The following is a 15,932-nucleotide window of genomic DNA, read 5'->3' as shown; positions in this document are numbered from 1 at the left end:
TAATAATCTCAATCTCATGCTCTAATCCTATCAATCAAACATGCCCTAATAACTCAAATCTGAAATAATTTTTTCAAGAAAAAATTGAGAAGGTGCATGGTGAGTTCAAGCTTATTATTTCCCCTGTTTAAAAACAGAGGTGTTCCAATCAAATTTAAATTGTTATAAATGACTCGACTGTAATATTTCAAATGATAATATGTTGATGAGCAGCCTCTTATTAAAACATTGTAACCACGCAACATGTGATATCTGATTGTCTCCTTAATTACCATGTATAATGTTTAAAAAGAATGGCAATTTAAGTTACAATGAGACTATTTTCTTGCCAAAAAGAGTCCACTGGACATGAAGAGGTTCATCAGAAGTTGGCTGAGAATTTAAAGAATTCAGACCTTAAAAATTGATAACATGCAGTGGTATGATTTTCAAGGTTGAAGGCCAGCATCTCAAAGGGCAGCCTCGTTGTTGAAGACACTGAGATCAAGCAAAAGGGGGCTAAATGAAACAAAATAAATATAATCTGAGAAGCTTGATATATAAAAACTTGCCTTCTATTGTTTGTTTCTTATTTGCTTTGCTTTGGCTTTTTAAAATCCACCAACTAGAATTGCAAATATTAATTTCCTTTTGCAGATATCTTAGGGTCACTTTTGTTTCGCTTCACTTTAGGGACTAAAGTGACATGAAATACACATTTTATTATCATTTTGTTAATAGTCTATTTAAAATTAGACAAAATTGATTCAAATTAGAATTTTGAAAGATGGAACTAACAAAATTAAAATTTGAAGGATTGACACAAAACTCTTAAGGGTTAAACAATGATTTTTACCAAAGCAATGATTAGTAGCCAAAATAATTTGTGCATTTGGATAAATAATTATATATACGGCACTGCTACGTAGCTCAAAAATCAAATGGCTCGAATGGCTCAAAATCCCAAAACGACGTCGTTTTAGAGTGTTTTTTGATTCTCTTACCGGTAAGATAATATTTTCGAGCCATTCGAGCTCTACACATTCGAGCTCTCACGCATTTTCCTTATATATATATATATATATATATAGGGAGGAAAATTAGCGAAATATCCCTATCTAACTTTGGGTAGAAAGAGAGATCCAATATTTTTTTTTTTATTAGCTAAAGTCTCTTGATGATATTTCTCTATGATTATATTAGAGGAATTTCAAAATTTATTTGTCATCATATCAATGAAATTTCTCTATGTCGAGGCGAAATTTCTCTATGAAAATATTAAGGAACTCCAACTACTATGAAAATATTATATGTTCTTTATCTTATAAATGTGAGAATATATATTGTATATATGGCATGCTTGTGTATATTAGGAATTAGGCAATTTCTTTTTCTTTGTATTTCCTTTTTCGTTCATAGGTTTAAGCTATATATACCGCTAAACTCTTTGTAAATATACACAATTGAATATACATAATTATTCAAAAACTTACATGGTATCAGAGCTCAATTCGAAACCCTAGGTGCTTCAATTTTCACCATCGTGGTTCGTCTTCGTGGGTTGAAGGGTCATCTGTCTTGACCCATCTCTGGTTCTTCCAGTTCGTGACCCTCATCAACCCTGACTCATGACTTGTCTAGTTCGTATCAACCTTCTCTAGTTCGTCTGGTTCATCACCATCAGAATCGCGACTTCTCTATCTCTCCAGAATCACGTTTGTGGTCGCAAAACCTCTTTCTCTATCTCGCGAAGCCTTTATCTCTGGTCTGTGGTCGTGAAGTGTCTCTCTATCGCAATCTCTGTCTGACCCCTCTTTGGCTTGGGCTTCGACTTCATACTCTCTCTCTCTTGGGTCTTCCTCAAACTCTTATTTATATTACTGAGTCATTCAAATTCTGATATTTGTGGGTGTTAAAAAATAAAAAATAAAATAAAATAAAATCTGAGTGGTATATTTGGATCACACCTTGTTATTATTTTACTTATGGATTTGTTGGATAACTTTTTTGCTTATTACAGTTTGATCCTTCTGGTTCTGATTTTGGATTATTACACTTGAACCCTTGAACTTTCTGGTTATTACAATGTCTCTGGCTTTTGATAAATGTGTCTTCTGTCATTAGAGAAGCCATTGGAAGTATCATTGTCCCAATAAGGGAAGCATGTCTGGCTCGTCTTCTCAGCAATCTTAGACCCAGTTTTGCCTTCTTCTTTGGGTATTTTTCAGGTTTCTATCGGTTCTACTGCATCTGCTCCAGCTTCTAATCCTGACTTGGCTTCTTTGAATGCTCAGATTAGTCAACTTCAGTGTCTACCTCCTAGCCATCCCCATCTGCCTCCATTGTTTCTTTTCTTTATTCAGCCTTCAAAATGAAAGATCTGGGTCTATTGCAGTATTTTCTTAGTATTAAGGTTGCCTCTTCTCCAAAGGGCTATTTTTTGTCTTAGGCCAAGTGTGCTAATGAAGCTATTCGCCATGCTGGTCTTACTGGTACTAAGGTTTCTGATACACCTATTAAGCTTAATGTGAAGCTCAACTCTACTGATGGTGTCCCCTTGGATGATCCCACGATCTATCACGAGCTGGTGGGTTGTTTAATTTATTTGATTGTCACTCACCCTGATCTTACTTATGTTGTTCATGTGGTTAGTCAGTTCGTTTCTACTCCTCGATCTACCCATTGGGCTCCTTTGGTTCGCATTTTTCGCTATCTCCAGGGTATCATCTTTCAAGGCTTGTTGTTGTCCTCTACTTCCTCTTTAAACTTGGTGGCCTATGCTGATTCTGATTGGGCTGGTGATGTTAATGATCGCAAGTCCATCTCCAGTTTTTGTATGTTTCTTGACGATTCCTTAATTTCTTGAAAAAACAAGAAACAAACTGTTGGTACTCGCTCTACTGCCGAAACTGAGAACCGTGCTATGACTCATGCTACTGCTGAGTTTGTTTGGTTTCGTTGTCTTCTCTTTGATTTAAGTGTACTTCAGTCTTCTCCGACCTCCCTCTATTGTGACAACCGCAATGCTATTCAGATTGTCCACAATACTGTCTTCTCTGAACAAACAAAACACATTGAGATTGATTGTCACTTTGTCCGACAACATCTGCAGTCTTGCTCTATCTTGCTTCCTTTTGTCTCCTCGACTTTGCAACTTGCGGACTTCTTCACCAAGACTCACACTACAGTTCAGTTTCAGTTTCTTCTTAGCAAACTCTCAGTGTTTTCTGCTAAAACACCTTGAATTTGAGCGGGGGTGTGAAAATATATATTGTATATATGGCATGCTTGTGTATATTAAGAATTAGGCAATTTTTTTTTTTTTTTTTGTATTTCCTTTTTCATTCATAGGTTTAAGCTATATATACCGCAGAACTCTTTGTAAATATACACAATTGAATATACAGAATTATTCAGAAACTTACAATAAAATTTTAATATCAAGACTTTAAAAAAAATTCCCCTATACATATGCCCACGCGAATGGTGTAATACTCAAACTAAAAGAAGTTATAAATTTTAATATGAATTTAAGTGAGTATTTACATGATGCAAGAAGTTACAAACAATTACATAATGTTATTTTAAAAAAATCATAAAAATGCGACAATTTGCATCAACTCAAGAGTATAAATTATATAATATAAGTAAAGATTTAAGTTTATATTAATAAAGGGCGTTTAATCATGAGAACACGACGTCGTCTGCCAATCCAAGAGGTGATCCATTGGGGATCACCTGAGACAATTACGTAGCCTGCATTTCTATACAATTCCAAAGCCCCCAAATCATCTTCATAAGCCCTCAGCACCAAATATTCATAATCCCATACACCACTTAGCTTCTCACACGCTTTTAGCAATGCTGTTCCTACTTTTTTCCTCCTGTTATTCGTCAGTGCAATTCTCTGCTTATTGCTTCTTACAAATAAAATTAAAAAATAAAATAAAATTGTTTTGCAAACAATTATAACTAGGAGTTTTTTTTCGCCAAACTCAACTTATTATAAAATTTATGATAAATTACCCTTTTACTAGTCTGACTCAAATTTCATTTGATACTTGGAGTTTCAATTTGTTTTTTTGTTTTCTTAGAAGCTAAAATTAACAATTTTGAAATAATTGTCCATCTCTTTAGGTGTAAAGGTAGGAAGTTTTGACCGGAAGAACCAAATGAAAATTAAACTTAAAAAGTGTAGAGACTAAATTATTTAAATTGAAACAATAAAAGACCAAAGTGAAATATAAGTTTAACTATAGAAGTGAAAAGTATAATTTATCCTAAAATTTATTTTTAAAGTTTTTTTTTTTTTTTTTTTTTTTTTAAGTCAATGTTTTCAAAACACAGCTGCAGTCATGTTTAGATAACACAATAATTTCATATTATTAAAACACGACTTTACAAAACATTGTGAGTTTTTAACCTTTTTTTTTTATATATATATTTTTTTTGGGTTACCTGAATTTGCTTAAGACAGCAATACCAGAGACGTAAAGATATTCATTGGCAGGAGTGGGGAGATGTTGGAGAACAGCTTCGTCTCTCAACACTGTCACATCTACAACTCCCACAACCTCTTCTTCTTCTTCTTCATCATCATCATCACTACTGTTTGGCTCAGCAACCAAACATGCATACCTGTTCATTATTCAGAGATAATTACTAACAGATCCAATTGACTAAACTTATTTAAAGTGCAATGTAACGATTAAATTATTCAAATTAAAATTACGAGAATCACAAATTAAAATTTTGCTCAAATTAAAGAGACAAGTGGTGTAATTTACCCATTCTAAAATATATCAGCCGCAAAGAGAATTAAATCGGCTATGAACCTATGATAGGCGTGTAAATTTCATTCCACTAGTAGGTGGCAAAAGAAGTGACGTGTATCCGTATCGATCAATATTTAAAATCATCTGTTAAAAAAAAATTAAAAATTAAAAAACTTTGAGAAGAGGGTCATCTATATACCTATCTGGGGGTGAGTTTTGAAGTCTGTAAAGAAGTCCTGAAAGGACTTCTGCCTGTGACAAAATGAACAACACAGTTAGTCACATATCACAAAAGGCATATACGCCTATAGTTTATCAGAAATTTGATAAAATTTTATATAGAGAGAGTGAGAATTTAGAAAATTAGAGAAAAACCTGAAAGAATTGGAAGAAGAGATCATTGAAGAGAAGCACAGGTACATGAAATGCTTCAGCTTGAATTTGAGCAACTTTCCTCATCTCACTTTCTTCCTCAACCATTCTTCTTACTTTCCATCCATACTCTCTCACCAAACACCTTAATTCCCCATATTTTCCCTCCACCACCTCAATTTTTTTGGCTAATTCCTCAGTTGAAAAGGATGAATAATTTGATGAAAAACTAGTAGCAGTAGGGCACTCTATATTCTTCTCCTCCTCCCTAATCCTCCTCACTTGGTATTTCCAACTTATTCTAAATTCACTACTCAAATTAATATTAACATGTTGTTTGGTAGTACCTCCTTTGTATCTCCATAATGTTTCTCTGCATATTCCTTTCCCAATATTCAGGTACTTTGCTTGCATTTGTGCCATTTCTCTCTCTCTCTCTCTCTCTCCCCTTTTTTGACTGAGAAAGCACTTATATAATTAATTATATATAGCATGTGATTTCAATCTCTCTCTAACCCACACACCTTACACCCACGAGTGGATATTTATGCTGTGTTTGGTTGAATGATTTGAGAAGGGATTTGGAAAGAAAAATAGAAAAGGTAGGTGAAATGTGAAAAAAATATACTTACATTTCACATAGTTTCACACACCTTTTCCCTTTCCCTTTCCAAATCCCTCCCCAAATTCCTCAACCAAACACAACATTAGTGTAATTTCTGTCATTATGTATTCGATGGATCATTTTATATAATTTTGTGTTTTTTAATTAAAATTTATTAACTACTTCATTTTATTTTATTTTATTTTATTTTTTTCTTTCACGTGGAACAATGGTGTTGAAAAAAAAACAGAACAAAGGATAAGATTTGAATGTGTGGTTGTGAATCCATGTTTGCCTCTGACCACAAAGTGTTTTCATTTGGGTTGATTCATAAGAAACCTACGATATTTCTCCTATATTTCTCTCCTTCACACCCTCCTCTGAAACCTGAACTACAGCCACCAACCAACCAAACCACCACTACCACTTGAAACCACCAATCCAAAGCAAACCAAACGCAGCTCACCACCACACACCAATATTAGGGTGTACCCACTGAAAACTGCAAACCACCAATGAAATTCAATTTAACCCACCTAGACAATATTCCAACCTAGGACCAAAGCCATCCCCACTCATCAATTCATATCACCTGTGTGAATATCTTGCACTGTATTTTGATCGATACTCAATCTTTTTAGAGTGTGTGATTGAGCTCTATTAGTATTTTGGTTATGGGTCATTTCCTATGAATTAAATTAAATCAAGCCAGCAATCAGCTATCCCGGAGTCTAAGCCCCCAAATACAGTGATGACATTTTAGAACATCTTTTTTGGGGGGTTCAAAAAAAAATCACCTCAGCCAATTAGATGGAAAACGGGAATTGAGAAATAAAAAATAAAAATAAATAAAAAAAGCCATTTTATGCAAGTTTAAAATGGGTTTTAGGTTATAAATGACATTTAAGAAATATTAATAATTTATATTGAGTGTAACTATTAGCACCCATCACTTATTTTGAATCTTCTATTTCTTTGGATCCTCACTTATAAATTCTAAAATCCTTAAAATTTATTTTCTCTCCCCAAATAATACCAAAATTATCCTCGTGAAAACATTTCATCTAATCAATTGAATGCACACCCACACACCCCAAAAAGCATCTTTCTCAAAAACCCTAACAAAATCCATGAAAGTGATTACTATTTCATCTCTATATACTTGTTCATAACCTGAGAAAATAAATGTAGAACCTTCTGTAAGTTATGCGATCTCCACAAGTTTAGATTTGTGATCTGTCAAGTAGGTTTTTTTAAATTCTCTGATAGTTTCAATTATTCTTCCTTATCTTACCTGGGTTTTGTAATTTTAAAGTTTGAAAAAAATTCATTAATAATGTTTGGTTATCTATTTCCGAATAAATAAGAATGTTTGGTTACCTGTTCCCAAACAACAAAAAAAATATTTGGGCCTGTGTTCCCAAATTTCGATCATATATATTCGGGAGTTCAATCTCGAAAAAAATGACGAAATTTTTTTATTATTTTTGTCATTTTTTTCAATAAACTTACCCTTACAATGCCAATTCCCTCTAAGCTAAGAATACCATCAAAGTTATAAACCTCCCTTGAGTTTTTATTGTTGTATTCCTCTCGCCTCGTGGAGTTGTGGTTGTCGAAAAAATTTCTACTCATTGTCATTACTGGAAAAATATAGATAATCAAATGGTTGCCACCATTTCTGCCGGAATATTACCGCCAAAAGATATTTAAGATTTTAAAAGTGGGTAGGTTTTGAAGATGAGATTTGGAAAAGATGGATGAATGATGATGGAAGTGAATACTCTCATAAATCCTAACTCATGATGTAATGAGTGTATAAGCTTAATTGTGGATGCTCTTATAAATCGTAACTTATGATATAATGAGTGTATAAGTTTAATTGTAAGATGAGATGTCTCAAAATTATTAATATTAATTTTAATAATTTCATTTGAAGTTATTATCATAATTAAAAAAATTAAAAAATACGAGACCCAAATTAATTGATAGAGCTAATAGGAGCAATATCATATTTTATAAAAACTCAAATGTTTATGAGTAGGGTTCACGCGCTGTACATAAATAAACGTTCAGAGGGCTGAACTGCACTGCAGTTCTTAAAGATATTCTGAGGTTATAAGACCACATTTCAAATTTGCCCTTACCTAGGTCAAAACCTTTAGTACTTACAAGGAAACTTGATAGAAGTAATGGCATTATCATTACCTAACTTTAGAATTATGAATGGAGCAAATATCAGTAACTACATATGCAGAAAATAAGCATCTCAAACGATTTTGTTTTAATTGTTTTATTTTTTATGACAGGTAGATTGAACACCTATTTTCATACCCAATTACACTCTTAAGCTGTGTTTAGTTGGGGAGATTTAGGGATGGATTTGAAAAAGGCAAAAAAAAAAAGTGTAAAACTAGATGAAATGTAGGTATGTTTTATTCATATTTCACCTATCTTTTTCATTTCCCTTTTCAAATTCCTTCCCAAATCCCTCGACCAAACAGCATTAGTGAGAATCCAATAGCAAGTCTCTCAATGTGATACTACAAGCCTGGCATTGAATCCAGCTTCATCCAGTTTGGGGAGTTACGGGACCATTGTGCAGTCCATCACTACTGCACCAATATATACATAATAACGGATATTCTCCTAAACTTTGAAATTCAACAATGCAACGGCAAAATCCAAAATCTTCATTCCAGTCCATGATATAAAGCAAGGAAGTTCAAAATAAACATCACAAATTACAAATAAAATATTTCTAAAATGCCAGAGAGTAAGAATTAAGGAATCTGTGTGTGGAAAGGAAATTGATGTACAGAATATTTTTATTTACTGAATAGCTTCATGAGAACAGCAAGCTTTATGGCATTCAAATTTCCAAATACACAATTGTGGATATGGAAAATAAATATTTTAACCTAAAGAAGCTAGTGAGTAGAGTATGTCAAGAGATACTACCTTGTACAACATTTTACAACTACAACTACAACTACAGCCATATCAATAAAACTTCAGATAGATATTTTTTTTCCACGTTGAAGCTGATACTCTTGACCAAATAGCACGCTCTTATACCCAGCCAATATCTACAACATGCAAAGTTCAACATAGAACATGGAAAATACCATATTTTTAAGGCAGATCTTTCAGAGGGATTGTCTACAAACCATGAAAGACCACTGTAGCATACACACTCCTGAGTATGTTCTCCCAATTAATCTTTATTTAAGCATTTGCATTTCTTTTGATGCTCCGTGAGTTCCTGCCACATTTTGGTTTTTCACTTCGTGAGGACTTCCTTCAATTGAACAAATAGATAAATAGCTGTCCTACTCTTATCCATACCTTACTACATCATGAACTCTTTTTTTTCCTTTCTTTTTTTCCTCCTTTTTTGTATCTATATTGTGAAGCTGTTTTGGTGTTGCCAATTCAAAATTTTAGAAATACCTTACTATATATTTAAAATTGCAATTGCTGCCTCAAATTCAAGCAAATGCCAAGATTTAGAAATAACAGCCAGTCGCAACATAATCGATCCCACCTCTCTTATACCAATACCTTTATCATCAATACTTGCTCAAAATTGTAGAATATTGGAGGCATTATAGTGAAATTGTAAAAAGATTTCCCACATTCATATCTTCTTAACATAAAAGTGAGCAAATTTCAAGTTAGCTTAATGCAGAATGTACCTGAATCTGTCTCTGCAGAAACTTGACATACTCTACAGCCTCATCTAACATATCAGCTGTATTAGTTTGCTGCATGTATCAACAACAGAATTTCCATGTCAAAGTCATGAAAGACCATTGAGCATATGCAATCAAATACTGTAAGCTAAAGCAGATAGAACTAAAGATCAAGCACGAATTCCCACTATAATGAATTTTTCAATAGAGAAAGACACCCCTAGAAACAGCATATACTAGTGTCAAAGAAAGAAGAAGAATCCATCTTCAACCTCAGCAAACGAAAGCTCAAATTCAGGACCGAGACAGGGAAAGACCAAAAGTCTAATATTCAACTACCCAATGTCAATATCACCTCTACACATTGAGGCCCTTTTGGAAGCTCTATAAAACCTTAATTGTCAGTAATAACCTATAATATTCATCTACTTTAACACCTAAATATATTCTTTAAAAAAATCAATAAATATGACCAAAAATAAAATTTGTTCAATCATTCTAATATGTGGAGTAACTTAGCTAAATCGGTCCCCTCCATTTACGCACAATCTGCATTTGAATAGAATAAAATCACCCTTGACTGTTCGAAACAATGGCATAAATTTCAATGCTTATTTGAAAAGTCCACTACATTCCACGTCTCTCACTAACCATTCTATTTATGCCACATGAGCTCAAGCTCTGGACAAATCATTTGATGTTGATTCAAAAGCCTTTAAATACAGTAATTTTCAGAATTTGTAAACACTGACAATTGCAATGATACCCACTGGACCAAAAAAATTCTCATTATTATACCAAACTACCATATTGGTCTCCTTGTACATGTGAATTAGATGAATCTAACACTTCAACCGCATACCCAGACCCAACACCTATATTTGAATCCGTGTAACTTAGCGTAGGCCTATTTAAATGACTTGACACAGTAACTTATACTTCTTTACACATGAGGAAGTAGATATATAGGGTTCAATCTTAGGTAATCTCACTATATATACTGAACACTATAAGGAGGTCTGGCTGGATTAGAGAATAAGGGGGGCCTCCTAATAGCTAAAACCTCAAACACAAAAGAAGAGAGTCATCTGGCAGATACAGAAGCAAATTGCACGGACTAACCTGCCTTCATGATCTCCTGCAAGTAAGCCCAGTCATCTGCTGTTTCAACTATAACCTGTTGCTCCATCTGTTTGAATTAATAAGCTTACAGTTGAGTTAAATTTTCGCAATGAAATAATACCATTGTTTGGTTGATCTTCTTCTTTGTCCTTTTGTTTGGTATTTATGTTTTAACTAATTGACAGGTAGTTTCTCTCTTCTTTTATTTATTTATTTATTTATTTTTTTAATAAATAAAATAAATTTTATTGAAGAAGCATCAAGATGATGCAAAGTATACAAAACCGCTCAAATATCGAGTGGAGACTAAAACACTCGTAGCAAACTCCGAAGGGATAATCGCCAACTCCTAACTAAGAATGTCATCTAAAAAATCTAAAAAAAATAACCAAATCTAGATCAAACTTCTGTTCCATCAAACTATACAAAATTATAAGAAGACAGCTCTCAAGCCAAGAAACGCTATGATGAACCTCTTGAAAAGTTCGCCTATTACGCTCCAACCAAGCTAACCACATCAAATAAAGAGGCACCAATGATCACACTCGCCGCCGCTGGCGACCAACCCGAGCTCCATGCCAACTCCACAGCATATCCATCACCCTCCGCAGCTGAACCCAAACAAACCCAAAAAGAGAGCCAATAAAACCCCACAAACGGCTAGCCACAAAACAATGCAAAAACAAATGATCCACGGACTCCCCATCCAACATATACAGCACCGATTCACTAGAATATGACCACGCCACACCAAGTTATCAATCGTATTCCGACCTAAGGCCGCTGTCCACATGAAGGAGGCCACCTTTGAAGGAACCCTCAGCACCCAAAAGCTCCTCCAAGGAAATCCCTCCTCACCATCCCCACCAAACTCCTATAGTAGGACGAAATAGAAAAATATCTCTTGGCCCCCACAACATTCCACCCCAAGACATCCACCCCCTCTCCAGTCACACCCAACCCGTACAAATAACTCCATAACTACGACAGTTGATCAATCTCCCAATCCTGAACCAGGGACCAGAAATGAATATCCCATACCACCGTATCGCCACCCCTCAAATAAGATGCCACCATAACTTCCTGATCCCCTGCAATGCCAAAAATCAAAGGAAAATGATCCTCCAACAAAACCTCACCACACCACATATTCTTCCAGAAGCGCACCCTCATCCCATCGCCTACTCAGAACCCCACCCTCTCACGAAACTCCACTCTCCCCAACCAAATTCATTTCTATAGACCACAACCATGAAAACTAGTCACATTCCCTAACCCCCAACCCCCCTGTCCAGCCTATACTTACTAGCCACCACCTGTTTCCAAAACCGCTCCGGCTCTCAAGCAAAGTGCTACAACCACTTGCCCAACAAAGCTCTATTAAAAGTCACCAAACTCCAAACCTCCCACCCCCAACCTCTTTTGGTAGACAGATCTGCCCCCAATCCACCAAATGGTATGTAAAATCATCCCCCCTACTATCTCACAGAAAATCCCTTTGAAGCTTCTCCATCCATCGCGTCACCGATACCGAAATAACATGCAGAGACATGAAGTACATTGGGATGCTACTCAACACACTCTTGATCAAAGTCAACCTACCCCTTTTCGAAAGATATTGTCTCTTCTACCTAGCCAACCGGCATTGAATCAGCTTCACAATTCCTTTCCACACCCCTATCGCCTTAAACGTTGGCCCTAAAGGCAAGCCCAAATAAGTTACTGGAAGAGCCGACACCTGATAACCCAACACCGCCACTAGCACCGGAAGGCTCTCTACCTTCCCCACCAGGATCAGCTCCGATTTCCCCAGGTTAACCTGGATATCCGAAACTACCTCAAAGCATAACAAGACATTTCAAATACCCTACTTGCTCCGCCACTGCCCCACAAAAGATCAAAGTATCATCAGCATACAACAAATGGGAAACACAAATAGGCCCCTCCGTGAGAGAACCCACCAAAAAACCCTCTAGCCAACCTTTATGAACAGTCCTGTCCAACAATCTAAAATGAACAATAATGCCTCCATCACTAAAATGAACAATAATGGTGACAAAGGATCCCCTTGACAAAGACCTCGGTGTGTCGAAAAGAAACCTGCCAGCATACCATTGACTAGAACAGACATCCTCACAGTAGAAATACAAAACTGGATCCACTGACACCAGGTCTCTCCAAAACCCATGCGGCTCAGAACATACAACAAAAACTCCCGCCGTATATTGTCGAAAGCCTGCTCAATGTCTAGCTTACAAATCAAACCTGATAGGTCCTATCGAATCCGAGAGTCCACACACTCATTTATCACAAGCACTGCATCCAGAATCTGCCGACCCCCCACAAAAGTATTTTGAGATTCAAATACAACCACCTGCAAGACCCCGCAAAGCCTATTTGCCAAAAACTTTAGCCAAAAGCTTATACACACTACCAAGTAAACTAATAGGCCTAGTGTTGCATAAACTCATACAAGTTCTTCTTGGTTCAAGAAACCCTAGTGCTGCATAAACAAGCTACTGTAATCAAATATATGTGAGTTTGATAAATTTATTCAAACTCAACCAAATTGTCTAAATTATAGTCTATTTTATATATATATATATATATTGTGTTTGCATTCATATTCAGAGATTTGAAATGAATAAAGTTGTGTCCAATCCTTTCAGAACTATATCTTAGATATAGGCTTAATAATTAGATGTAGATTTCCAAAAGAAGGAGCATCATTATCAAGCTCATTAGAGCATTCTCTTGGTTATTTTATAGCATAAAATCATAGAAACACACTCCATCAAACTCAATTATTAGCTAACTAATTTAGTTGAATATCAAACCAGTAGCTACATGTAGTTAGGGAAAGAGGGCTCAACAAATGAAATAAAAAATAGAGAATTTGTTGGAGAATGTATTTGAAAAGATGGTTAGCTAAAATAGAAAAATAGGCTTTTAGATAAAATTTGACTATTTTGATGGAGATGCTTAGGGACCTTAAATAACAAGATGAAACAAGTCATTTTTACACTGCTAAAAAGGAATCTAGTTTCCACACAAAAATCCTACCAAAATACATCACTCATACAACTACCCTGTCCACCTCTTTAGGCCTCTCGATCTAATACCAATAATAATCAGACCTAGAATATACTGTAAAATTAAAATCAAATGCCTATGTCTCAAATCAACTACACCCATCCAACTACAAAATAGCAATGATCAATTTACAGGCAAAAAGCCACTCAAGTTCACTAATACAATTTTCCTGCATTCTTATGTACTGACATTAGTCCTCAATATTTATTTAGGTTCTATTCTATCTCATAAATTCCTGTTACCTTTGATTTACCCAGTGCTTCTAAAGTAATGGGCATCATCTAATCAAACATGCTATTCACTTCTCAGCATCATTAGATAATGATCATTAGCTAAATGGCATAGCAACAAACTTTTCAGCACAAATGCTAGAAGTAATAAATAATTCAAAATCATTTATAGGGCTTAAATGAGTTACCTTATCCATATTGGGCACAAGTTCCTGAAGCTTTCTTATGCGGTCACTAATTCGAGTCCTCCGAACCTATCCCAAAAGAGAAAACTTCAGGCCAGACCAACATCAAACAAACAATCATTAATTTGTAAAGTTTATTTCCTACCAATCAAATTAAGATAACAAGAGAATGAAGTTTAACTAGTAACTCTTACCCTTTCGGCTATACTGCGAGGATGGGTAGCACATCCACGCTTTGCCCGAACCCTACAAGGAACTGAGTCCTCCAAAAGCTTCTCCATCTCCGCATCCAACAAACCACTCATCCCTCCATGTAGCTGCCCACTTTGCTCTACTTTCTGTACCTCTCCAACATTAGTATAGATAAGTATGGGTCTTGCTAACAAGGGCAAAAGAAAAAAGATTTTAAAAAAAATAAAAAATTGAACACTGAATTCAATATACATTTTATTGAAACCAATACACCTTCTTAACATTTTCACCTTAGCTTTATCCCTATATTAAACAATGCCTCAGGGCACTCTTAAACATTTGCCTGTAAGTATATGTACACACACTATACAGTCAAATAACAGGACTATAATTGGATTTGTGTTTATGTCATCTATTCCAAAGAAGCACATGTTTTCATTTTGCTAATAAGGAGAAAATTAGAAATATTTTAGTTAAAAACCCATTATGTGACCCATTGTATATACACAATAATTAAATGGTCACAGCCACAATTCATTAAAATTAGTTGGGAGTTGATGATGTATACACTGACCAATTGTGAAGAAAACTTTGATGATGGGTGTTGTGGATCTATTTCCCTGGAGCGCTTAGAAGATGGAGAGACATCAATAGACGAAGAGAGAAAGTCGTAATTGACAGGTATTCCAAAATTCGACAAGTAACTGTCAGAAGAACTCATCTGAGTAAGAAACTCAGCCGGAGAGCTATTCTGGCGGAGGAAACCCAATCCCGAGGAGGCGCCACCACCTCTGGAGTCGAACAACCCCGGATCGGCGGAGGAGACGTAGCTTGCGGCGGCGGAGGGCGGTGCTGAACTGGCAGTCGGAGGGAGCTGAGTTAAGCACTGAGTCGTCGGTTTGAGAGGATCGTTTTCTTCTTCTTCTGATTCTAGTAGAGCTTCTAACCAGGTCGACGGAGCTGACTTGAACCGAGCAAGTCCTCTACTCAGTTCACCACCTCCACCTCCACCTCCAACTCCACCTCCACCTCCGCCGCCAACGCCGCCGCAGGGTTGCATCTGTTTCTATCAGGTGCTTGCTGTTGTTTTTGTTTCAATACAGAAGAAGCGCTCTCTCTCTCTCTCTCTCTCTCTCTATGGGGGTAAACTAAACTAAACTAAACAGGGTCTGGACGGTTCTAATTTCTTTTCTCCAAGTCTACTCCATAATTTTATATTTATGAAACCCATGTGTGTAAATTACACTTTTTTACTTTCTTAAATTTGACTAAAAATTAATTACTTAGACCATCTCCAACGGTTCACTAAATTTGATATCAAATTTAAATTTTGATGAAAAAGTTACTGTTTGGTGCTCTAACGGTTGCACCAAATCGATATCAAAATGAGATTTCACCAAAGGATTCATCAAACTGAGGACAGACTTCACATTTCACCAAATTTCACCAAAACACTGTACATGATCGTTGAAGGGAGACAAATCGGTAGACCAGCCGGTTGTCCATGAAAAAGTTTAAACAGTTCAACATTTCTGGTTCAAACAATTCAAAAAAAAAAAATTTTTTTGCCTTACCGGTCGACCAACTGGTTGTCCCGGAAAGAGTTCAAACAGTTCAACATTTCTGGTTCAAACAATTCAAAAAAAAAAAAATTTCCCTCACCGGTCGACCAACCGGTTGTCCCG

General features: G+C 35.7%; 2 protein-coding genes across 9 annotated transcripts; both read right to left on the bottom strand.

Moving 5' to 3' along the window:
* Positions 1 to 185: 185 nt before the first annotated feature.
* On the bottom strand, positions 186 to 5,676 carry LOC114262878 (Acyl-CoA N-acyltransferases (NAT) superfamily protein). 2 transcript variants are annotated; one of them, XM_028203298.2, is made up of 4 exons: positions 5,130 to 5,664; positions 4,954 to 5,006; positions 4,438 to 4,617; positions 186 to 477 (listed from the first exon to the last, which is right to left on the bottom strand). In XM_028203298.2, the coding sequence occupies exons 1-4, from the start codon at positions 5,547 to 5,549 to the stop codon at positions 450 to 452; spliced, it is 681 nt and encodes a 226-aa protein (XP_028059099.2). In that variant the 5' UTR covers positions 5,550 to 5,664; the 3' UTR covers positions 186 to 449. The 2 variants fall into 2 exon arrangements, with proteins under 2 accessions (XP_028059099.2, XP_028059098.2); XM_028203297.2 differs by lacking the exon at positions 186 to 477 and adding an exon at positions 3,481 to 3,863 and having other exon boundaries at positions 5,130 to 5,676.
* Positions 5,677 to 7,910: 2,234 nt separating this feature from the next.
* Positions 7,911 to 15,466, bottom strand: LOC114262879 (transcription factor bHLH80). 7 transcript variants are annotated; one of them, XM_028203304.2, is made up of 6 exons: positions 14,822 to 15,434; positions 14,250 to 14,393; positions 14,059 to 14,124; positions 10,548 to 10,614; positions 9,429 to 9,497; positions 8,215 to 8,345 (listed from the first exon to the last, which is right to left on the bottom strand). In XM_028203304.2, the coding sequence occupies exons 1-5, from the start codon at positions 15,305 to 15,307 to the stop codon at positions 9,490 to 9,492; spliced, it is 771 nt and encodes a 256-aa protein (XP_028059105.2). In that variant the 5' UTR covers positions 15,308 to 15,434; the 3' UTR covers positions 8,215 to 8,345; positions 9,429 to 9,489. The 7 variants fall into 7 exon arrangements, with proteins under 7 accessions (XP_028059103.2, XP_028059105.2, XP_028059102.2 ...); XM_028203301.2 differs by lacking the exons at positions 8,215 to 8,345; positions 10,548 to 10,614 and adding exons at positions 8,530 to 8,819; positions 8,901 to 8,995 and having other exon boundaries at positions 14,822 to 15,440; XM_082897884.1 differs by lacking the exons at positions 8,215 to 8,345; positions 10,548 to 10,614 and adding exons at positions 8,530 to 8,819; positions 8,901 to 8,995 and having other exon boundaries at positions 14,059 to 14,142.
* Between the last annotated feature and the right edge of the window lie 466 nt (positions 15,467 to 15,932).

The sequence above is a fragment of the Camellia sinensis genome, chromosome 12 (assembly GCF_055761805.1).
Source record: "Camellia sinensis isolate YWXY chromosome 12, ASM5576180v1, whole genome shotgun sequence".
Taxonomy (NCBI): domain Eukaryota; kingdom Viridiplantae; phylum Streptophyta; class Magnoliopsida; order Ericales; family Theaceae; genus Camellia; species Camellia sinensis.
This window is presented reverse-complemented; position numbering and strand designations above follow the sequence as displayed.

Bases quoted from the DNA above. Each gene is read 5' to 3' on its own strand.
- LOC114262878 (XM_028203297.2), bottom strand. From the start codon at position 5,549: ATGGCACAAATGCAAGCAAAGTACCTGAATATTGGGAAAGGAATATGC. The intron at 4,618-4,953 runs GTATATAGATGA...AATAATGAACAG, and splicing joins CAAAACTCACCCCCAGATAG to GTATGCATGTTTGGTTGCTG. The intron at 3,864-4,437 runs GTAACCCAAAAA...GACGAATAACAG, and splicing joins GCTGTCTTAAGCAAATTCAG to GAGGAAAAAAGTAGGAACAG.
- LOC114262879 (XM_028203300.2), bottom strand. From the start codon at position 15,307: ATGCAACCCTGCGGCGGCGTTGGCGGCGGAGGTGGAGGTGGAGTTGGA. The intron at 9,498-14,058 runs GTAACTCATTTA...TGATACATGCAG, and splicing joins TTGTGCCCAATATGGATAAG to CAAACTAATACAGCTGATAT. The intron at 8,996-9,428 runs GTACATTCTGCA...AAAATGTGGCAG, and splicing joins TTCTGCAGAGACAGATTCAG to GAACTCACGGAGCATCAAAA.